The following is a 24176-nucleotide window of genomic DNA, read 5'->3' as shown; positions in this document are numbered from 1 at the left end:
GCAGCCGCAGGGTCCCTGCGCCCGCTTGCTGAGACGTGTGGGAAAGAGCTCCCGTCCGCCCTTCGCGTCTGCCATCGTAAAAGGAACCCCGTTCACTTACTCCCTTGCAGATGGAGACGGCCTCCTTGGACAGGGATTTGGGGTAAGAAACGTTGTGCTCCATTATGGACTGGAAGAGCTCGTCCTCATCCTCACCGTCGAACGGAGGCTGTTCCGGGAGAGAGAAAGATGGAGAAATACTCAGGCAGGTCGTTGAGGAAGGCAGTGCCCCAGGGGCCAACATGAGCCCAGCTTTCGTTCGCTCGCAGGTGTATGCTTTCCTCGGCTCCTCTAATGATCTCCCTGGGCAACCCAAAGCAATCTTTGAGGAAAGTGTTTCTGAGTAATGCTTTGATTTTTTTTCAAATAAATGATAATTAATCCATTAATCTTGCAATTATGTGTTAAAATGGAATTATGACCCAGTTAGGTTATAGACAGCTGTGTGTTCAGAGAATGGGGTGGTGGTGGAGGATGCTAATGCCCTTGGATTCTGACGGGGATCTCAGAACCTGGGCAAAGAGGACTTGCTTGGGTCCGGAATGCACATCAGGGCCCCTCGGACCCAACACAGAGCTGCCCCCCGCGTGGAGGCGGTGACAGGAGCTCAGCTCCACCCGACACCTCCCGTTTGCAGCCCCTGTGTAGAGAGGGAGGCTCTGTGGGAGGCCCTGGCTTTGGAGCCAGGCAGACATAAACCAGAATTCCAGCTCCACCTCCTCCTAGCTGGTTGTCCAGAGATAAGCGACTTGCCTCCTTAAGACACACGCGATTATCAGCTCGATGTGCATTCCCACGGGGGACCACATGTGCCTTTTCTTAGCTGGACGTCCAGCCTCATTGGACTTTCGCAGGCATTATAATGAGCTGCCAATGGTGAGATGAGCGGAGACGCATGGAGCCATTACATGCTTCAGGGACAGCGGGTACGCACAGCAGCACCAGTGGTTTCTGCAGATGAGCTCGCGGGGACCTACCCCAGCGTCGAGCCACCAAAACTCAGGGGCTATGTTGTCACCAGCACGCAGGGGGCTTTTGTGCGTAAGGCGACGGCCGTACCCTGTCTCTTCTCCAGGAAGCGGCCTTCAATTTGGGTTTTGTGATCGGAAGAGAATTTCTGTACACACTGAATACAATTTCACCCAGGCCAGGGAGCCAGCCCAGTCATGTCCTGCCGCACTGCCGGGTCCTGCTATCTCGGCCCCCGCGGAGCAAAAGTGTTGGCATTGGATGGCGATAAACAAGCATGAAAACACAGGGAAACGTTACCTGCCCAGCCAGCATTTCATATAACAGGACGCCATAGGCCCACCAGTCCACAGACTTCCCGTACGGCTGATAAGCGATTATCTGTGAGAAAACAAACACATCGGTTACATTCAGTGTCAAGTCAAAAAGCCCGCGTTAGGACAGGTAAGTCAGGCACGTGGGCATTCTCACGGTTTGCAAACGAGGGGGTGATAACTCATCTTTGATTCCTACACCAAGGGAAGAACGCCCCTCCAATTGGGCACGCCAAGAACTGTCACCCCTCCATTCACCGTCTCAATCCCGACTGGAACTCGTCTCCCGAATCCCCCCAAGACGCCACAGCGCCGTCTGAGGTCGATTTAACTATCCTCATTAGGGGAACGTGTCTAGGCACTGAAGTGGGTTTAATTTTTGGAAAAAGCAGAGGTCATTCAAAGCTTGAGTCTCATCAATAAGATAACCAAACGAAGTAACAATATTTCATTAAGAGTAATAAAGAAGAAGATGATGATAATCATCAGCATAAAAAAGAAAAAGGGAAGGAGGAATGACGAAAGTAAAATTTCTAGTTTTGTGTTGCTCACAGAGGTACAATGAGAGCTGCTGAATGACACGAGTTTCAAAATGCTTTAAAAGAGACATAACATGTAATATGCGGACCTTGTCCGAGCTTAATTCTAACCAGCCAACTGTAAAAAAGGAAGTGGGAACAGTTAAATGTGGTCCTGCTAGCAGGTGACGCTAAGAGGTGATAGCTGACCTGTTAGGCAGGATGGATGGTGTGGTGATTGGTGTCCTAACACTGGCTTCGCTGCCTCGCAGGCAGGCTGCGCACCTAACACACAACCCCCAGGCCCATCATCACGCTGGGGATTCCCGGTGAAGACACACTAACAGGCCCTCGGCAGGACCGTCCTGCCACTTAGCATGCGAATTTGACTTAGAAATGTTCCAGGGTGTTTTTAAATATATTTTTATTTATTTCAGAGAGGAAGGGAGAGGGAGGAGAAAGAGAAACATCAATGATAAAAGAGAATCATTGGTTGGCTGCTCCCTGCACGCCCTTTACTAGGGACCAAGCAAGCAACCTGGGCACGTGCCCCTGACACTCTATCCACTGAGTCAAACCAGCTAGGGCCCAAGGTATTTTAAAAAAATATATTTTTATTGATTTCAGAGAGGAAGCGAGAGGAAGAAAGAGACAGAAGCATCAATGATCACAGAGAATCATTGATCGGCTGCCTCCTGCGTGCCCCCATACTGGGGATGGAGCCCGCAATCCTGGCATGTGCCCTGACCAGGGATTGAACCGTGACCTCCTGGTTCACAGGTCGATGCTCAACCACCGAGCTATGCCTGCCGGCCCACGTACTTTTTTATTGGCACACTATGTCTAATTAAGTGACCGGGGACGTAGACACGCTCCCTGCCTGTCTGCCCAGCCCCGTTGCTTTAAGGCAGCGCTGCCATGTCTCCCGGTGGGATGCGAGGCACGCCCGTGGCTCACTTCAGCGCAGGCGACGACGAGAGGGCCCGGGTTTGGATTCGGTGGCTCTGTGGCCCATTTCCCCGACAAGAACACGACCCACAAAGGGGCCCACAAGGAGGTCGTCATTGCTTTTAAAAGGGCATTTGTTCTTTTCTGAAAACTTGGAAAAGACACATACAGAAGCACTAAAAAACCCAACCAAAGTGAGTCTCTAATGTATTACCCAGTGACCTGAAATAATGTCCCTCCAGGGCCCAGACAGGAGACCCCTGACCAAGTAGAAGCACAGAAAAGTACGCCTGCCGAGCACCTGCCATCCGCCCGATGCTCAAACACATTTTATATAACCCGATGGGACAGAAATGATCGTTGTTCCCATTTTAGAGGCGAGAAAACAGAGGAGCAAGCGTTTGGGAGACTTGCCAGAAGCCCATCAGCTAACAGGTGGTGCTCAGAATAGCGACAGATTTGTCTTAAAAATATGATTTGAAGCTTTCGAAGATATGTAATCACTCCTACTGGGACCAATAAAATATTCATCAAAGGGCTTTGAGGATTAAGGAGTTTTGAAATCATTATTTCACTTTAGCATCTATATTTGAAAAGTACATGAATGAAATCTGTTCATATAACTATTGATATATTAAAAGCAGTCCCTGTGACCTATTTTTAACAGTGTTTTAGATTTTTTTTTAAACCTTCACCTGAGGATATGTTTATTGGTTTTAGAGGGAAGAGAAGGAGGAAAGAAGGGAAGTAGAGAGAGTGGGAGGGAGGGAGGGAGGGAGGGAGGGAGGGAGGGAGGGAGGGAGGGAGAGAGAGAGAGAGAGAAACATCAATGTGCAAGAGAAACATCAATTAGTTGCCTCCCACAACCTAGGTAAGTGCCTCAGAACCACTTTGCTCAGAACCACACAGAATAAACACCGCGGTCAACGCCAGTGTGACCTTTCAGCGCCAATCACTCTGATTTCCCGAAAAAGCCATGACTGGAACCTCCTTCTGATGCAGTTTTCCCCCGAAGAACCTTCTGACAAGCCAGAGCCCTCCTTCCCTGCCCAGCTTCTCCAGCTGTTGGGACCATTTTACCGTGCAGCTGGCTTATGTGTGCTCACGGGAGAGCAAAGATCCAGAAAGCGAGGCGTGCACTGTGGAGGTGGCACGGGCGTGCGTATTTCTGTCTCCCGTTTTGCTGTTCAGCGCGTTCTGCCCCCACAGGCCCACTCAGTGACTGGAGAAGGGCTGCGCAGCCCAGGAGGGAGCAGCGGCTGCAGTTTGAAGGCTCTGGTCTAGGCAACAAGGAGAATTGGGGGGGGGGGATCCCCTACCTCTGGGGCGATGTAATCTGGGGTCCCACAGAAGGTTCTGGTCGTGACGCCATCCATCATGTGCTCCTTGCACATCCCGAAGTCGGCGATCTTGATGTGCCCCTCCGAGTCCAGCATGACATTGTCTAACTTCAGGTCCCTGCGGGGAAGCGGCACAGCGTCAGCGCCTGCCAGCGGCGTGCGGAGGGAGCGCGGTTCGCTCAGCAGCTGGTGAGGCACACGTCTGACGAGCTGCCGCCTCAGCGGGGCGTGAACTACAAGTACCCGGGGAGCTGGGACCAGGAAATGCTATTTTTTCACCTCCGGAGCCTAACACAGTGCCCGGGACACAGGAGGTTCTCAGTGGATGGGTGTCGGGTGAATGACTGAATGGCCGAATTAGCGAGTCCCCAACCATGGCTGCCCAAGGGGATCACCAGAGATTCCGAGTTAGCAGACGTGGGACCAGCCAGCCGTCCGATTTAGGTGCCTCCCACACCGAGGGGCCTGACCCCAAACCAGGTGTGCAGACCACAGGTACAGAGCCACCCCACGGGTCCCACACAGGTCCCTCTTCTGCTCAGGGCAGTGGTTCTCAACCTTCCTAATGCCCCGGCCCTTGAACACAGTTCCTCATGTTGTGGTGACCCCCAACCATAACATAGTTTTTGTTGCTACTTCATAACTGTCATTGTGCTATTGTTATGAATCGTAATGTAAATGTCTGTGTTTTCCAATGGTCTTAGGCTCTACAGTAGCGGCACTCAATCTGTGGGTCACCTGATACCATCGGAAAATACAGATATTTACATTATGATTCATAGCAGTAGCAAAATGACAGTTATGAAGTAGCAACAAAAACTATGTTATGGTTGGGGGTCACCACAACATGAGGAACTGTGTTAAAGGGCTGCGGCGTTAGGAAGGTTGAGAACCGCTGGCCTAGGGCCACAGGTCCTTCCTCTCTCTCTCCACTCAGTGCTGGGAGACCTTCTTCTCCAGTTGGCACCAGGCCTTCCTGACAGCTGACGACCAGAAGGATTTAATTAAGGACCGTTTCCCTGGCCCCTCTCCCCCTCTTCCCCATGTCCTCATCCAGCTGAGCATCTTACAGAAACCCTGTTTCTACTGCTCCCTGACCTCCCTCCCGCATCCAAGGCAGAGGCAGGTGGGAGTGGCTGGTGGAGAGAAAAGCATGTGTTTTTTATTTTTTATTTTTTTGTGGGAAGCAGAAAGGAGATGGATATGTGAGGTCCCGAGATCAGAAGGTGGCTCCGATCGCCTGGAGGGTCCCAGCAGGTGTCTGTTGCCTCGGGGGTTATAGTCCCCTCCCAGAATTACTCGCCCACGGAGACCCAGGGTCCAGCCAAATGCTCGACTGCCCGGAGGGTGTGAGTTCTGCCACGCACCTGTAAATGATGCCTCTTTTATGAAGGAAGAAGAGCCCGATGGAAATCTCTGCTGCATAGAATCTGCAAGAGAGAGAGCTGGTCAGGCTCCTCTCGACTCCCAGAGGCTCGGTCCCCATCCTGCCCCGTTCCGACGCCGGGAAAGTGAGGATGCACAACCCGGCTGTCAGAGGTTAGCACCCCCCCCCCCACTCCCCCTGCTCGCTCTTCCCGCCCCCACCCTTTCCTCTGCCACGCATCGATCAACTTCCCCTACAAACCATACAGCTACTAAAACAACAAGAGGGGCTTAGCTCCCGCCCAGAAACAAGCACGTCTCGTCTGGGGCAAGTGGACAGGTAACTTACAGGAGAATTTCCTAATACAATCGTTGTCCAAAAACATTTAAAAAAAAATGTACTTGAATTTCTGAGAGGGAGGGAGAGATAGAAACATCAACAATGAGAGAGAATCATGGATCGGCTGCTTCCTGCACAGCCTACTCTGAAGATCGAGTTAGCAACCCGGGCATGTGCCCTGCCCGGGAATTGAACCCTGACCTCCTGGTTCACGGGTCGACACTTAACCACTGAGCCACACCGGCTGGGGCCCTAATACAATCTTGTAAAGAGTGGCTGTTAGCCCAGATGGTATGACTTAGTGGTTGAGAGGCAATCCATGAACCAGGAAGGCCAGGGTTTCGATGCCATTCAGGGCACATGCCTGGGTTGTGGGCTTGATCCCCAGTAGGGGGCGTGTAGGAGGCAGCTGATCCATGATTCTCCCTCATCATTGATGGTTCTCTCTTTCCCTCTCCCTTCCTTTCTCTGAAAAAAAAAAAAAAAAAAAAAATATATATATATATATATATATATATATATATATATTTTTTTTAATTTATTGTTTATTTTTTATTTTTTATTATTTTTTATTTTTTTTATATTTTATTTATTTTATTTATTTTATTTTTTTAAGAGTGGCTCTATGCCAGGACTATGGCAGGGCTGATTTCCACGTTCCTCCTCTTGGACAGAATGCACTAGCGTTAAACACACCGTCATTCCTGGAAGACAAAGCGTGGTGTGGGACGAGCTCCTGAGCGGGTTCCTCACCCACCTCTGCCCCGAGCGCAGGGATGAATGGGACACACGCCGTGACTCACGCCCGAGTTTACCCTCCTCAGTGACTCAGGATAGAAAGCAGTGACTGCCGTCACGTCAAGACCGCTCGCAGGTTCGTGTCTGACACTCAGGATAAACGCTGGGAGACGTTTGCTAAATTGGTGTCGTATTTGGGAATCTGGAGTCTGAGGAGCCTCAGCACACTGCCTGTGCATTCTGTACCAGGAGGCCCAGGTGAGCACAGATGTCTGCGTGAGCCTGAACCCCGACCATAAGGACCAAACCCTTCCCCGGGGTGTGTGTGTGTGTGCGTGTGTGTGTGTGCATGTGTGTTGGGGAGGCGAGCACCTCTGAGGGCAGGTGGGAGCAGGGAGAGATCGGAGAGAAATAGGAGACGGATTATAGGCGGCTTGGACAATATTTTTCATGCTTTCTATCTTTTTAAACATAAAACCTTCCTGGCAACACAAATACAACGAAAGGGGTCTGGCCCTTTATGTCACTTTGTAACACAGGGTGGCCATTCTGCTCCATGCTCTTCAGCCCGGCTTCCCTCGACAAATCCGGGCACGCTAAGGCTTTTTGACGGGCAACACGAGCCAGGGGATGAGGGCAGGCGTTTCTGAAAACTGAAGGGCAGGAAACCCGCCTGCACGTTTCCCACGCTCGCTAGCGGACTTCCCCCGCGGCCTGGCCACCTGGCCCAGGGCAGACCCCGCACACAGGCAGCATCTCCGACTCAGTTCTGCTCTGAACGTCGGCCAGAATCCCACAGACACGTGTCCCTTGGGACACATGGCACCTCGCAGCAGAGGGGAAAGAAGCCCCGTGTGTCCAGCTTTGCTCCCATGTGTTGCCCGGGACCTCCTGGCTCCGAGAAAGGGGGTGATTTCTCAGGCACCCACGCCCGCCCTCTGGACGGAAGGCTCTCCGTCTCTCCCCGGAGCCAGGTCTGTCTCCTGTGTGGCTGAGGCTCATCCCGGCATCCAAGGCGCATCCCAGTGAAACCTCCCAAACGGAGCTCCTGATTCTCCCCCAAACCCCTCCTCCTGGCTGGCTGCCCTGCCCCCCCCCCTAAAATGGGGCGTCACACAAAGAGGCTTCTCCCTGCTCACCCCCATAGTCGCCATGTCTGGCTCTCTCCCTCCAGAAGACACGAGTCCCCCCGCGTTGTTCTCCCTGCTCTTCACAGATTTCACCAGCCACACCGCACCCCCGTCTCCCCTCTGCTCTTGGCCAGACCTACCTTCCCATTCCCTGGCCAGGCACCCACTGGACGTGTCACCCGGAGTATCCACCCACTGCCCCTCCACATCCTGAGCCTCTGGGACAGGCAGCCCCCAGGATGCTCTTCCCTCACTCTCCACTTTTTGGGGGGCTGCATGGTGTCCTGTGCCACCTTTAATGTTATAGCAACTCTTACAATTGTCGAGTGAGTCCTCCCACTCCGGGCCAGAGGGTGAGCTCCCAGGGGCCGGGGCTGCTCGGTCCTCCACCGTCCCGCTGCCTGGGGCGTGGTGGGTGTGCATAACCATGAGCCCAGCAGCCGAGGGGCTGTGCCAACCAACCAGGGTGGACACGCCAGCACCCAGGTGTACAAGAAGTACGTAAACCTCTCCTTAGGACACACAGAAATGGACCCCACCAATAAACCTGCCCGCCCCCCCGAACTGACGGCCCCCCCAAACTGGGCAGAGCCCACCTGCATCTCTCACCCAGCCAGGAGTTCCCAGCGGGGGCCGCTGTGTGTCTAAATGAAGGCACTTAAACAAGGTACTCACACTGCCTGTGGCTCCTTAAACTTCCCTACTTGCTGAATGTGGTACATGAGGTCGCCGCCGTTGACGTATTCCATGACGAAGTACAGCCGGTCCTGAGGGCCAAGGGCGACAGGTGAGCTGAGGGGGGAGGGTGCCCCTCACCTTCCCTGACCGGGCGGGGCTGTGGGCCTCGCTGACGGGTCTGCTCAGGGCGGCCCTGCGACCCGTCTTTTCCCGCCGGGACCTACTGCGCGAGGGCCCTGGGGAGGCGGTCAGTCCCTAACCCAGAAGTCACGGCCCCTCTGGTCATGCATGCTCCCCGTGACAGTCATGGCCTCAAATGGCCTACCCTTGGCTCCTACACTCGGAATACCGTCCTAAGTGAGGGGGCCAATTACTTAGTTTCAACCAGTGTTTCCGCTTTGCACTGTCGAAGAGGCGTGCGGGAGCAATGCGGTAATACAATAGGTCTCAGGATAAACCGGGTGCTTCCGAGAACAAACCCCGTGAGACAGGGGTATGCACTGTCAATGCTCAACCACACTCGCTGTGGGGGAGGGGCCGCCAGCGGAGGCGAATCCAGAGCTCCTTTGCATCCGTGATGTGCCCATCCGGGTGGCTCTGATGGCCTCTGTGACTGGTGTGCTAAGCGCTGGCCCCGGGAAGGGCTCACATCACAGAACCAAATAAACGTGCGTGTGTCTGAGGGCGGTGGGCTGGGACAGAGAGGGGACGGGGCGGGGGTAGCAGGGACAGCACACCCGGGTGGCAGCTGACCTCTGCTCTCTCTTCTAGAAAACATGGCCGTCTCAGAGGTTGTGAAACCTTCAAGTGCCGCCCAGGGAAGGAGAAATGAGGCAGCTGCTGCTGCGAGGCGGGAGACGGCGCTGGGAGCTTCCTTCTCCAGCCTCGCCGTTACCAACTCTAATTTCATCTTTATTTCTCTGCTTTGCAGCGTTCTGGAGCTTAATCGGCGTAACCAGGGTGACGGGATCGGGCTGGGATTCAAGACGTGGCTCTCCCTTCCTCGCACATTGTCTCTCTCTCTGCTCAGTGCTACTCAGAGGCTGTTGGGGGCGGGGAGCTGCCCGGCCCGGGCCCCGGCGCGGGGCTGGCACATGATGGCTGCGCCTGGCTCTGCACCCTGCGTCTGATATTGTGCGGCTGCACTGCCATTATGAGAGTCTAAAACCCAAGAGCTTTAAGGGGGCGCCCCCCCAAGAGTCTAAAATCCTAGAGCTTTAAGGCCCCCCCCCCCCCCCCACAGAGTTTTAAAGGCGGACAGAAAACAGAAAGTCCATTTCTGGCCGAGGGAGGAAGGGAACAGTAACCACCATGCTGCAGTGTGACAGCCACTGATTACTGAGCCCCGTCTTATAAGCAGAGCAGCTGGGCGGTGGGGATGATGCCAATGGGTGCCACCGCTGAGTTCCTATTTCTTTTTCTTTCTTTCTTTTAAAAAAAATATATTTTATTGATTTTTTACAGAGGGATAGAGTGTCAGAAACATCAATGAGAGAGAATCATTAATCAGCTGCCTCCTGCACCACCTCTACTGGGGATGTGCCCGCAACCAAGGTACATGCCCTTGACCGGAATTGAACCCGGGACCTTTCAGTCCGCAGGCCTACACTCTATCCTCTGAACCAAAGCGGTATCAGCCGAGTTCCTATTTCTTGCAGGCCAAGTGCGAGCACCGCGCCAGGGCCCCGGCCCCGCCACTGGGTGATTAGTGCTCCAGAATGGTCTCTGTCCTCTGCCTACTTCCACCACAGGCCAGGGCTCAGTAAACGTTCTCCTTAAAGGGCCAGACAGTCCATATTGTAGGCTGTGTGCGTGTCTTGCCTCGACCCAACTCTGCCTTCATAGCAGGAAGGCGGCCACGGACGACAGTGACCGCCTGGGCCTGGTGGTGCGCCGAGAAAGCGTCTCATGGTGCTGACACCTGGACTCCACCTACCTCTCCCGGCCCCGAAATGGAACCCTTATTGCTCCTTAAGCCTTCCTTAGAGCTCACGGGCTGAACAGCGCAGGCCTGATTGCCCACCCCTGCTGTACACACCCAAAAGGAACACACTGTTTCACAAAACCGAGCCTCCTCCAGGCCCCGGGCAGCGCCTGGCAGCTGGCTAGCTGGCCTGTTACCGAGCCAGCACCCTGCGCTATGTTATTGTGGTTCCGTCTCTAAGTTCCAGCCACTGCCCTGCAGGGGAAAAAAAAAACAAAAAACCTTGGATGCAAACGTTTGCTGAATTCAATGGAATGGATGCCAAGTCTCTAAGTAGGGCACACCACCAGGAGGGGACGCTCCGAATTGGCAGGGGCGTTGGGCGGAGAGGCGGTCCCCGGTCCCCTCTGCCGAGCGGGGAGGGCTCAGGGCTGAGTGGGCTCCAACCTTTTCTGCAAAAGCCCCCTCTGCTGGGCGGGGGAGGTTCAGGGCTGAGCAGCCTCCAACCTTCTCTGTAAAAGCGGCAGGAGCGGGAGCAGGGCAGTGCCTCCAACCTTCTCTGTAAAAGCGGCAGGAGCGGGAGCAGGGCAGTGCCGGGGCCGGGGCGGCCTGAGGGCGCGGTGTGCTGGGCCCTTACCACGGTCTGGAAGCAGGAGTGCAGCTGCGTCAGGAACGGGGGCTTGTCCAGCAGGGCCAGCACGCGCTTTTCCACCATGGTGCACTCCACGTCGTCGTCCTGGATCACCACGTCCTTCTTCAGGATCTTGATGGCGTAGAGCTCTTCCGTGCCCTTCCTGTCGGCCAGCATCACCTGGGAGCAGAGGAGGGGCCACCTGAGACCGGCTGGGCCTTCCTCAGGTGCGGGGGGGAGCGCAGCGGGCAGCCGGGTCAGTGAGGCAGGGCGTGCAGCTGTGGGCACGTGGGACGTGAAAGTGTTCCTAAAGTTCCACTTGATGTGCAAACTATGAAACATCGCAGGTCGCTGCCAATAAATCCCTCCCGCACTGCACGCTGTTGTGTTTTTTTTTTAAGACGGCGAGACTTGCACACTGTGCAGGCTGTCACCACACGATGGCGCTGTTGTGGCTGCTCATAGGAATAGGCGGCAGCATCATCAGCGCTGGGGTGGGACTGTGCCATGTCCCAGGAGCATCCTGAGGGCAAAACAGTGCCTGACTTCCAGAAGCTTCTCATGAGCCTGGAGCCAAGACAGAGAAGCAGGCAGGACGGCAATGAGGTCCTACACTTAGGGTGAGATCTGGGGCCACAAAAGCTAAATGCAGACACCTGGGCGGAAGACGCCCAGCTCAGAATCTCGCGGTAATTCCACTCACTCTCTACAAGTCAACGTGTCATTTCCAGGCGTGAAAGTTATCCACTCGGCCAACACCATTCAGATGCAGTTGTTGGTAACGAAATGAGGTGGGAAGCACCTGAGACGCAGGCGCAGGCAGCGGGGAACCTGCAAGGCTGCTCCGGAAATGCCAGGAGTACCAGCTGACCCGGCACGCGGAGCGAAGGCCCGGCTGCGTGGCACGGGCGGGCCCCCCTTCTTACCTTCCCAAAACTGCCCTTTCCCAGCACCATGAGGAAGTTGAAGTCGGTGAGCTTCACGCGGTCCAGGTTGTTGGAAAGTCTCCTGTCCGGCGAGGGGCCGTACGCTCTGTTCCCAGCGGGGCCGAGCTTGGCTTTCTGAACAACAGGCAGACAGGGACACACAGTCAGACATTCCTTCCCCCAGAAAAGACAGCCAGAAAACACTGTAGCCAAGCTTGATGCCCCTGGGAGGGGGAGGGGGAGGAGGGAGGGGAGGAGGCTGAGGAGACATACCTATTCGCACTCAGTGGCTGGACTCACCCGAAGGGCAGCCCTTGCCAAGTGCCCAGAAACTGCCCTGACCTATGAGGAGACACTCTCGTTAACCAAGAACCAAGTCGGGGGCTCTGCCCAGGGCCGGCTGGGTCTCATCCCGGGACAGAAGTGGGGGAATCTGCATAGCTCACATGAGAGGAGAGAAATACACCCTGTGCTGATGTTTTCCTCACTGGTAGGTTTTCCAACAGAAGGAAACCGTAGCCCTGCCAAAGGGGGACCATGTCCCCCGGAGAGGAACCTCCGTGGCAAGCTGTGGGGACGATGCAGTGCTCCTTTAAAAGGCACAGTAACACCCGGCGGGTGTGCTCCGCGACTGAGCACCCACCCATAAACCAAGAGGTCACTGTTCGATTCCCAGCTACATGGTTACATGTTCCGGTTGCAGGCTTGATCCCTGGTTGGTGTGTGTGTGTGTGTGTGTGTGTGCGCGCGCGCGCCAATCGATGACTCTCTCATCAATGATGTTTCTCTCTCTCTTTCTTCCTCTCCCTCCCTCTCTGAAATCAATAAACAAATATTTTATAAAAAACTGATCTATACAGAGATCAAATCTGGTGGCCTGAAAGCATGCTTTAATATGTTTCCTCCTGGAATGGGGTTCACAGGTGACCAGTACTGGAAAGGTCGGAACTGACTTTGGTGCAGGTGGAGACACTGAGGCCTAGAGAACTAGCTCCACCACCTGCCCCTGCACAGGGCATGGCTGTGTTGGGGGAGGAGACCAGAATCGATGTCTTCTATATCTGTCCTTGAAACAGGACCTGCATCTCCCTGCGGGGGGGAGGGCCGTGCCCTGGGGCTAAGAACCCGTAGCACAGGGCGAGGGAGCTTTTAGTATCTGAGAGGAAGTTGGAGATGAGCTAAGTGAGGCTGCCCACTTTACAGAGGAGGAGACTGAGGTTGGGAGAGGGGAGGGGGTTAAGTGATGTATCAAAACCAGTCCTTCCCCCTGGGCTCTGAATCCAGAACTTGGCTCTTTCTTTTTTTCAAAAATATATTTTATTGATTTTTTACAGAGAGGAAGGGAGAGGGATAGAGAGCTAGAAACATCGACAAGAGAGAAACATCGATCGGCTGCCTCCTGCACACCCCCTACTGGGAATGTGCCCACAACCAAGGAACATGCCCTTGGCCAGAATTGAACCTGGGACCCTTCAGTCCGCAGGCCGACGCTCTACCGCTGAACCAAACCGGTTAGGGCCAGAACGTGGCTCTTTTCATTCAGTGCTCCTTCTCCTGGATAGAAGGTAGGTAAATAGGAAAGGACAGATAATAAATTTGGGGGGGTTTGCAAACCAAGTACTGTCTCCGTTGTCCTGCGCGAATGGATGAGTGCAGGAGCGTGTCTATGCTCCAGTGAGACCTTAAACCACACACACAGGCCGCAGCTAGGACTTGCTCGGATGACTCCTAATTGGCCTGCCCCGGCCCTAGATCATGCCGGTTCTCCAATGTATACATCCTTATTTGCAATTAGATTTAAGTAAAACACCTGTATTCCATTGCTAACTTATCAGAACAGCCCCAATTAAGAACCCAAAATGCACTTGAATTAAATTACGACCCCGTCTGCTCCATGAGGCGGGGCTGGCTGACAGGTCCTGGAAAAAGCTTGCCTGCTTAACCAGCGGAGCAGAAACGGAAGGGAAACCATATGAAGTCGTCCTCTTAATGAGAAAGAGTTTTATGGACCCATCTACTGTTACCACCGTGGAGACAAATGCACAGGAGGCCAGTGGGCCGGTGTTGTCATGGCAACTGAGCCACCCTCGGAGAAGGAAGGGGGTGGAAATCGGAGTGCCTGGGCCTCTTGGATCGAGGGTGATGCACCTTAGCCACCCAACCGTGTTATTTCCTCCGGCCTCGTGTTCCCGTCACTCACAGAGCTGTCGGATGAACGCTGACATGCCCTGGGCTGGGCTGGCGGATTGTCATTAACAGGCGGACGCAGTACGGCCTGTGTCACCTGCTACACGGGTCCTGGGAAGCTGCTGCCCTTAGTTATGTCCAGCGTCTAAGAGTAAGACGTCCCGATTTTTAACAATTTGTCCCGGGTTTCAAAAATCAGGACTGTTTTAAAACGCTGTGGGATGAGGGACAAATTGTTAAAAATCGGAATTGTCCTGCCAAAAGCGGGATGTCTGGTCACCTTAGCTAAGAGTCCAGACTCCCATGAGGATACGGACACCAGAAACACCCTACTTCCAAGTTTTCCCATCTGCCCAAAGACCATCTGTCCCCTACCAGGGAGCTGAGTGCCCAGGCGTCTGGTGGCCGCCTTAGAAAGGCCCGAGGGAGCATGTTACCGTCAGCGTGTTCTTGACACTTCCTTGGTGCTGGACCCTAAGCCCTTTCCCTGCAAGAAATGCTCCCGCTGGAACCGACGCTGCTCTGCCTGGTGAGCTGGCCATGGCAGGGTCAGACGCGCACGGACGCATCCAAGCAAACTGTCCTCCTGACTGCCGACAGCGCTACTCCGAAGCAGGCAGTTCGAGCAACGGACGCAGAGTGGATAGGAAATGTGCCGGGATAGCCTGTGGGAGCCACCAGACCTAGGGGCTCCCACAGGCTATGGGAACCCTGGACGGCTTGCCTTTTCAGCACCCCAGAACCACAGGGCAATTGGGGGCCCCGGGGTAATCCCACCTTCACATCCATCCAAAGTAACGAGATGCAGACCTAAGTTCACCTCTACCCTGTGTGCAGGTTTTCACAGGATCTTCGACTTGCAAACCTTTACTGCCCTCTTGTGGTGTCTGCTGCACAGACTGCATTTTGAGTGGGATCGCTCAGCAAGGCTGACCAGTCTGGCCCTCAGAGGTCAAGTTCCCACAAATGCCGCAAAACGGCACACAGCATGCAGAGCTTCCGTCTTCCCAGCGACCCCTTCACAGAGACGGCTCCAATCTCTCACACGACAGCTGGGGCCTTTGCTGGAAGCCCATGGGTGTGGTCTGATGCCATGGATGCGTTTTAGGATCGCTAGGTGCTTTATTAAAAAAAAAAACCCAACCAGACACATCTCTGTCTTCGGAGTCTAACGCTGGATCGGGCCCCAGCTGTGCAGGTCAGGGGTACAAGAAGAGGAGAAGGGAGGCTTCGAGGTCTCGGGGGAGGAGAGAAGGGTGAGGAGTGTGCTGGAGGGGCCTGCGGGAGTCATATATCTTAAAGGCAGAACCACAGAGCAATCTGAGAAGTAATGAGAAATGATGGCCGTCATAGGAGGACAGAATCCAATAAAAAAGCCACCACCGGGGAAATTCAATAGGAGCTAAATGACCACGGAATGGCATCTCCTGAATTAAAAAGAAAGAAAGAAAAAAGCCCTAACTTAGCAATAAAGCCCAGGTCCCTGGGGGCGGCTCCAGATACTTCTTACTCATCTGCCGCCGCTGCTGGAGGGCTGGGCAGGGCTGGGCACCTCACCGAAGAGGTGCCCACAGAGAAAGATGATCCTTCCCCCCACACACTTCATCCGTCCGCTCCATCACTCAGTGAGGTGTTTTTTTTGTGTGTGTGTTTTTTTTTAAATAAATGTCACTAATTGATGGCCGCAAGCGCTGTGAAAGCGGGGCCATGGCAATTACATTTAGCATAATCAAAATTTACATAATTGTTGATTTCATCCCATCTTCACTGAGTGTTTTGAAGCCACACCAGTTTTTTAAAATGAGGAGCCTAATTATAGCTCAATGGGACACCTGCTTCCAGGCTGGCGGCAGCTGCACGGCTCGGGCTGTTTGGGGGTTCCTGTGGCAGTGGGGTGACGGGGGACGCTGGCGGGGCGGGAAGGGGAATCTACTGCTGAAGTCGCAGTCCACCAGAAGTGGCCGGAACTCCAGCTATGGTGCTGTTGACTTGGCGGAGGCCTCAGTTTCCTCATCTGTAAAATGGACGACAGCTCCCTGCCTCCCCTGTGGGAGCTTCTCCCTCCTGCAGAGACAGGGGCGTAGCCGGAGCTCAGGAGCTGCTGCCAGGCTGGGCGTCAGGAGAGAGCTTGCTCCTCCGGGAAGCGGGTGGGCAGTAGGCAGACCTTGCACAGATGAGACTGGGAGGGAGGCTCCCTCCTGCCCTCAGGTGATGCGGCCTGGCCAGAGCCCCAGTGTTGGCTGTGAGGGCCGGTCTCCGGGGCACAGGGGATCTTTAGGAGGAGCTGTGGGGTGGGGAAGGGGTGGGGTGGAGGGCAGGGGACAGGATGTTCCCAGCCTTGGAAGTGGATGGGGGAGGATGCCAACAGGCAGAGGAAAAGCTAATGAAATTTAAAATAATTTAATTACACCCTGCTAGGGCCTGGGGGAATTGGGGCACAGAAGGAACCCCTAATAAGACACGAGGCCATGCCCCGGCCTGTGTGCTCAGCTGGTTGGGCTTTGTTGTGTGCACCAGAAGGCTGCCGGTTCATTCCTGGTCGGGGCACGGTCCCAGGTTTCATGCTCAATACTTAAAAAATAAAAAAGAGGAAAGAAAGAAAGAAAGAAAGAAGGAAGGAAGGACAGAAGGAAGGAAGGAAGGAAGGAAGGAAGGAAGGAAGGAAGGAAGGAAGGAAGGAAGGAAGAAAGAAAACCATGGTTGCTTTCCCCTCCCCCTCACCTCCCCAAAGCCATCCGTTTTGTGCCAATCTGGCTGCCCGCCCACACCATTGGCAAGAGTCAGGAAGCCGTTTCTTTTCCAATGGACACCAGAGAGAAACGGTCCCCGGGGAGCAACAGTGACTGAGTCCTGGACGGGAGGAAGGGTGGGTATCAAACACAGGGAGCCGTGCCCCTTCTCCATTCTCCCTTATGGCGCTCATGGGCGCACACAGCTTCTCCTCACCCAGGTCTGCTCCTTCTGCTTCTGGCCAATCCATGCGATGGAGTAATGAGGTATTTGGTTAATCAAGCATCGGAGTCACCTGATCACTTTATACACAGACGGCCATTACTCCATAAATGAGAACAAAACCAAGCCCACTGACCACGAAAACTATCTGTAACAAAATTAGTCTTTTCTTGATGATGTAGAAGGCTCTGCAGTATCTCAAAGTACCCAAGCTTATGGCGAAACAGAAACCGAGGCAGCTGGTGGGCCAACGCCAGGTAACCAGGTTTTGCTTTCCCGATTTACTTCTTTCTACCTTTCAGCGTCTGTCTACAGTGACCCTCCTAACTGGGTAACGCCACTTCCTCAAGGACCAATGAGAAAAAAGTGAGCTGAAGGCATCCTAACTGAGAAGTCCATATGAGCAGCCATGGGATTAATATCCTGCAAGTTCATTTTCTGGGGGAAAACTCGGAGAGAGAGGGGCTGATTTTATGAACCCAAATTCCACAGCCTGAAAGGGCCACAACCCCCCCGAGCCCAGTCAGAGCGAAGATCGGAGACAAACCAGTGACGCCTTGCACGCGGAAGGCTCTGCCGACTAAGAGAGGACGCGGGTCATGCTGTGAATTCTATGTCCCTTTGAGCAGGTGCGGATAGAGGGTCTCCCATTACGTCGTATCACTGTGGTCCTTTAAGTCCATAATCACAAATCTATTTATAATTTTTCTCAAAATAGGCCAATTTATTCCAACCCCAAAGCTCTATTTTAGGCGAGATATCTTAATCCATGTCTAGATTAAAGGGAACTAACAATAGCAAGGAAAACATCCTTTGCTGGCATCTTGCTGTTGGAAAGAACCTTAGGGGAATGCCATCTGGCCTCCCTCCAGCACCTTTCTGACAGAAATGCCCAATCTGCGCTTGAATCCTCCCGGTACAGAGGGCTCTGGACTGGCTGAGGCCCTGAGAGGTGCTCGGCATGGCCTGGGCTCACGTTGGGAGCGTCGGTCTGAGTTCTCGGAGGCCTCTGTGGTCCAGTCCTTGTGATGCCATCCACGCCCACCAGGCCAGGAGTACTCTCCGCAGCGAGCTGCATTGGAGACCGGGGAGCTGGAGTTACTAGGACCTGGACAGAGAAGCTGGTCCTATTTCAGTTTAAAGTTTTGCTTCCAACAGAAGAGCCAAGGTTAAAATATCCCTCTTTGGCCCTGGCTGATGTGGCTCAGTTGGTTGGGCGTTGACCCGTGCTCAATGGCAAGGTCAACGGTTAGATTCCTGGTCCGGACTCATGCTCAGGTTGCATGCTGGGTCCCCAGTAGAGGGCACACAGGAGGCAGCCATCAATGTTTCACTCTCACATCAATGTTTCTCTCTCAGAACCAATAATAAAAAAGAAGTGGGTGCATTTATTACAGAAAAATATATAAAATCTTTCAACTGCTATGCATTTTATAGATCCACCTCTCTCTGCCCTTAACATCACACAGTTTACAAAGTACAATAAATAAACTATTGAGTGACTGCAGGAAAAAAAAAAAAAAGGGCAGAATCCATAGGCTTTCTGTTTAGTGTTCAAAAGGTCATTGGCAAGTACTCAGTTTCCATAGCAACAGTAACAGCAGGCCTGATCAAATCAACAAATACCTACAATTTATCTGAAGGTCTCCAATAAGCTACTTTCTCCTCTCCCTGACCTCCCATTTAAACATTCTGATTAGATAAAGTCTTCAAAGACAATGGATGCTTTTGGAAAACCCAGTGTTTCAATAACCATAAACAGAAAGATGCCTGCTGGCTCTTTCCACACACCACCTAGCCACAGAGTCTCCTCTATGTTAATTTAAATGTTTTAACTGGAATAGGAATGGGACCCTATTCGTTTGTTCATCAGTAATAGGGTCAATCTCAAAACATCTCCATGGCATACGTACATAAAAGGAGACGCGTATGTGACCTCAGACAGCCTGCAGGCCCACCTCCTGGGAGGGTGATTTTCCCGTAGAGCCGGGACCTCTCCCTTCCCTTCTACCTGGGATGCGTATGTCACACACCACCCTCTAGGCAGAGCTCAAGAGGCGAATGGTCCAGATCCCAGATTTTGTAAAAGAGCAACATGGAAACCACGGAGATACGGAGCTTTCCTGCGAACACAATCAGCAGCAAAGTATCGATAGCTGCCATTTCTGTGGTTAACTAAGGCTGCCGCTGCCCCTACGCTGTGCCCTCTCTCATGTGGTTTATGCCAAACCCTTCAGATGTGCTCACTTTTGGGTCTCTAATGAGGACCCCAAAGCACTGCGTGGAGGCCAGTGTGGACGATGTTTCGGTGGGAGACTATCTACTCCCCTGACAACCACCGGAACCCTGTTCTGTCCAGAGCAGCTGACCCATGGCCAGATACACAAAGTTCCCAATTCACAGACACATCGTGTTCCAGAAATCCATCTAAATTTACATGGGGATCTATTTTCCCACAGAAACAATGTCCTAAATGGTGGTGATGTTCTAATATGCCTCTATTTCATAAAATGGCCCGACTTCAGGACAGAGAGCATGCCCGTTTCTTAGAGCATACTTTAAAAATAAAAAAATGTTTTTAAGGAAGCTTCAGAATTAAAAAAAGACACACACACACATAAAAACTCCACCCTCTTTAACCCAGTTTCTGCAGTGAAACATTCTGATGATGATGGTAAGAGCTAACAATTGTATGTAAGTTTGCTTTTAGGACTTTTCTGTTGACTAATTTAAACTTTAAAACACTACTACTGCCCTGGCCAGTGTGCTCAGTGGTTAGAGCGTTGGGCAGCGCACCAAAGAGTTCTTGGGTTCGATTCCTGGGCAAGGGCACATTCCTGAGCTGCAGGTTTGACCTCCGGCCCTAGTTGGGTGTGTGAGGGAGGCAAGCAACAGATGTGAGATGTATCTCTCTCACAGAGATGTTCCTCTTTCCTTCTCTTCCTCCTCCCTCCCTCCGCTTCCATTCCCTCTAAAAATCAACGGGAAAAATATCTTCCTGTGAGGATTAACAACCACAACAACAACAAAAAAAAAAAAATCACAAACCAAACAATATAAGACTATTAAGACAGTGTTGCTCGCTATTCCCATTTACAGTGAGGCCATGCATAGGGCAGGAGCCAGGATTTGACTAGAGTCCAGGGCTGCACCAGGGGCTGCTAAACTAGCCCACTGGCCACTCTGGTCTGCCGCCTGCCTGCTTTTGTAAATAAAGTTTTATTGGCACCCGGCCTTGTCCGTTTGCTTACATGTTGCCTGTGGTTGCTTTTGTGCTACAAAGGCAGAGCTGGGAGCTGCCACAGAAACCCCTACTTTGCAAGTACTACTTGGAACCTTAGGCCTGCAAAAGCCCAAAGTATTTATTACTGACTTTTTACAGAGGCTTGCTGAGCAAGGGCCACACCATCCTGCGGCCACCTCACAGGGAAGGCAGGCCTTCCTCTCTGACGCTCACAGGAAACTCCCTGCAGGCAGTGGAGGCCTGGAAGCTGGAGGAAGCCCAGGCCCCTGATGTCCTCACCAGCGACAGGCGGGCCAGAGAACTGCTGACAGGCACAGGGGGGCCTCACGCTCATGCCTCCATCAGCTTCCTGCCTCATTTCCAAAAGGATTTGAAGCAGGGCCCACAGGAACCCGGCAGACAGGAGGGACTGACTGCTTCCATTCGCTTCTGGCTTCTGGAACATTACTGAACGAAGAACAGATGTGTATTGTATGTTTTTGACTCAGGGACCTCTTGAGCTTCATTTGAAGTTGAACATGGAACAGGTGAAGGCCCGCTGAGCACTGCCTTGGAGACTGCGGTCCAGGTCCTGGTCGGTTTGTCTTCTGGGTGGACAAATGGCTCCCGTGGGATGAAGCCTTACAGAGTAAGGTCATTGCCAGGCATCCCGGGAATTTCCTTGGCTCCTACGAGCTCCACTCATTGATCATCCTGTTGGCCAGGATTTTTTTTTAAAATCAACAATAAATTTGAAATGTTTTCCATGTTCTTATCAGATGAATGCAAGCACAGTGGCAGAGTTATGACTGCTCGGGTGTTTTATTATTATTCGTTCTTTCATCAGACGGAATGACCTCAGATTTCTGCGGAAGGATTTGAAAACCGCATGTCGGGAACTCCTTCTAGAAAAACAGTGCTGGTCAGGGAAAGAATAAGCGTAGCCCGGAGTAGTGATTTTCAGCTGGTGTGCCATTTTAAACATGTACTTCCTGGCCAGGACCTCTCTCCCCTTTGACTGTCAAGACAAACAAACAAACAAAACCCATGACAACAGCCAACACAGTAGCTGTTCGATGTGAAATAGTTAGGCCTATTGTTTTTGGGTCAGATCGGCAAAAGATAGAACATGTTTTGTGGTGTGCCGCAGAACTTCAGTCACTGGGGCATGGGTGCCCTGCGATGGAAAGGTTGAGGATCGCTGCCCTCGAGGAGGGATGCCGTTCGGTGAGTGAGACCTGCCCCTAGAACCACCAGCCGTCATGCAGCGTTTCATCCAATCCGACTCACCCCCGACTTGTAAGTGAAAACCCATGGCGCTCAGCTGAATGGAACTGTCACCAGAGGCTGGGAAAGCATCTATAAGAGAGTGAGTGGGGGGTCCAAGGAGAGAAGGGAGCAGCAAGGGGAGGCTGGAGACAGTGGGAAGCGATCCGATTGTGACTGGGGCCTGAGCGGGAGGGCACGGCATAAAGGCAGTCCCCCAAAGTGTATCTTGATGCCTGATGGCACCCGGTTCGGGAGGGCTGGCTGTCCCCCAGCTTTTCAACAGTTTGTTCCTGGGGAAACGTCACCATGGTCACGTTTACAAACCCCCACAGAAAGCCGCTGTGGGAGCAAAGCCCTGCCTCAAATCCGACCTGGACATTCCACTCAAATGCAGGACGGCAGGTGTCGTAACATCCTCGGTGTCTTTGGCACCATCACCTCGGGGCTTCCTGCCGGTCTCTGGCTGTGTGGTTTACAAATGCTCTACACAAACAAGCTGACAGAACTCCTGCGGATTCTCGGAAGCACACGCTGAACGGCGATCGGAGGAAAAGCGGGATGCGAGTTCGCACCGGCGCACCAGCGCACCAGCATGCAGCTCGGCGGACGTAACCTTTCCCGTCTGCGGGGAAGCGCCCGCGGCCGGTGCTCCACCGCAAAGGCCACGGCTCTCCCGGGAGGGAGGACGGCCACCGGCAGGACACACACCCCCGGCCGCTAACCAGCCTCCGGGGAGAAGCGGAATGCTGCGCTTTTGGCCGAGGGCCCTCTGGTCTGTTTCTTTTTTTGAGCCTGGAACTCTGACCTTTATAAAAAGCGGGTCTCCCTGCCCAGAAAAACAGGAAGGCCACTCACCAGGAAGTCCCGGAACGAGGCACTGGAAGCGGGTGAACGTTTCTCCGCCCACAAAGCGAGGCCTCAGCCGCCCCCAGTGTGCCCCTCGTGATGCCCGAGGCTGTTCCCCTCAGCGGTCCCCGCCCTGTGACTGCTAATGACCGCTCTAGGCGGCAGGACAGCCCATGAGGCTGTTTTGGCTCCTCTGGTCCCTCCCTGACTGGGGCATCTGAGAGATGCTGGCACCCGGTGTCCCCCAACTCTCTCCAGCAGGGTCCTGCCTCAGACGGGCCGTGTGGCATTGGGGACGGGGCTCCTGTCCTCAGCTTGGGGTGGAGGAGGCAGTCGATAATCAGACAAGGGAAGAAAAAAAGCAAACAGGAAAAGGGCTGTGCCTGATCCTTCTGCTTGAAGCTACCCCAACCCTAACGCTCACCCCTGTGTCCCTCTACTAGTAAATATCCGGAGGCCAACACTGATGCCCAGTGGGGAGGAGAGAGCGAGCTGGGGGCCTTTCCCACAGACCTAGAGCAAACAGGGAGATGCTGGCGAAGCAATCGCCCCCAAACACACTCCCAAATGAAGGCCACGGGGACCCCCTGCCCTCTGGAGGAACACAGCTCCTCCTAACGGGAGCCCTGCCCCGCGCCCCAGGACGTGCGGACCGGTTTCTTATGCAGAGGTCAGACACAGAATGCTTGGCTTCCCAGGATGCTTGGTTTCTGTTCTCTATTCGCTAACAGACACAGAATGCCAACCCCTGGCGAAGGCAACGTGGACCAGGAATATTCCTGGTCTCCAGCAGAGAGAAAGAGCGGCACTTACGTAAAGAGCGTTTAGGCGGCTCTTGGCCGTCCCGCCGTGGGATGTGACCACACGAGCCCGGCCCGGCCTGAGGAGAAGCTTTCTCCGGGAAAGGGGCTCCGGCGGCCGTGGGGGTCCTCACCTCGAACTTCTGCCTGAGCTCCGCGTTCCCCTCCTCGTCCCCTTCGGGAATGGGCACGTTGTAGTACTCCCCTTCTTCCTGGTTCAGCAGCTTGTACCTTTCAGAGACGGCAGAGGGGCAGAGTCAGGGCCCCGGCTCAGCAACCCCGCTCCCTTGCCCTCTGGCAGGACCCCATGGGGAGAGGACAGCCAGGCCACCACACAGCCCCTGGTCCTTCCAGACTGGAACCCGCTGTTTCCAGATCTCTGAGTGCTCCAAGGCTCTGAGCGCCCGGCCCTGGGTGGGCACACACGTCCTCGCCCGGGCTTCCTTACCATCCACTGGCCGGCATCTTCATCAGCTCCGAAACGCCGAAGGAAAGGGACCCCATGAAGTCGTTCCTGGTCGTCCGGTCCCAGTCCCAGATCTCTATGGACAGCCGCCGGTCTTTGTCCGAAGGTTTCAATTTGCTACAAATGAACACACACACACACACACACACACACACACACACACCACACACACACACACACACACACACACACACACACACGATTACCTTGATGGTGGTTTCCTGAGATCTGAGCTTGAGATTAATAAAAAGTATATTCGATTCCCTTCCTGTGACTCCCCACTGCCAAAAGAGAACCAGCCTCCTGGCAACCAATGCTCTAGACCAGGGGTTAGCACAGGACAAATCCGGCCCACGGCTTGTTTTTGTAAATAAAGTTTTATTGGAACACAGCCATCACCGTTTTTTTGTTTGTTTGTTTGTTTGTTTTCTTTTTACATATTGGCTATGGCTGCTTTGACTCTAGAACAGCAAAACTGTGTGCTGGTAACAGAGGCTGTATGCCCGTCAGGTTAAAATGACTCATAATCCAGTCCTTGACAGAGCACAGCTTGCCGGCCTCTATTCTACACAA

General features: G+C 53.5%; 1 protein-coding gene across 3 annotated transcripts in view; it reads right to left on the bottom strand.

Moving 5' to 3' along the window:
- The window catches only part of PRKCA (protein kinase C alpha), a 249063-nt gene that overhangs the window by 16206 nt on the left and 208681 nt on the right, over positions 1-24176 (bottom strand). For all 3 annotated transcript variants that reach the window (XM_036451538.2, XM_036451541.2, XM_036451543.2), the window contains 9 exons: positions 23586-23720; positions 23272-23368; positions 11861-11995; positions 10941-11114; positions 8377-8468; positions 5496-5558; positions 4108-4246; positions 1309-1389; positions 101-208 (listed from right to left, as the gene is read on the bottom strand). In XM_036451538.2, the coding sequence (XP_036307431.1) occupies positions 101-208; positions 1309-1389; positions 4108-4246; positions 5496-5558; positions 8377-8468; positions 10941-11114; positions 11861-11995; positions 23272-23368; positions 23586-23720 (1024 nt within the window). The remainder of the gene's footprint in view (positions 1-100; positions 209-1308; positions 1390-4107; positions 4247-5495; positions 5559-8376; positions 8469-10940; positions 11115-11860; positions 11996-23271; positions 23369-23585; positions 23721-24176) is intronic.

This window comes from Pipistrellus kuhlii, unplaced genomic scaffold (genome assembly GCF_014108245.1).
Source record: "Pipistrellus kuhlii isolate mPipKuh1 unplaced genomic scaffold, mPipKuh1.p scaffold_m20_p_22, whole genome shotgun sequence".
Lineage (NCBI taxonomy): Eukaryota > Metazoa > Chordata > Mammalia > Chiroptera > Vespertilionidae > Pipistrellus > Pipistrellus kuhlii.
The sequence above is the reverse complement of the archived record's forward strand: the minus strand, read 5'-3'. Positions and strand labels throughout refer to the sequence as shown.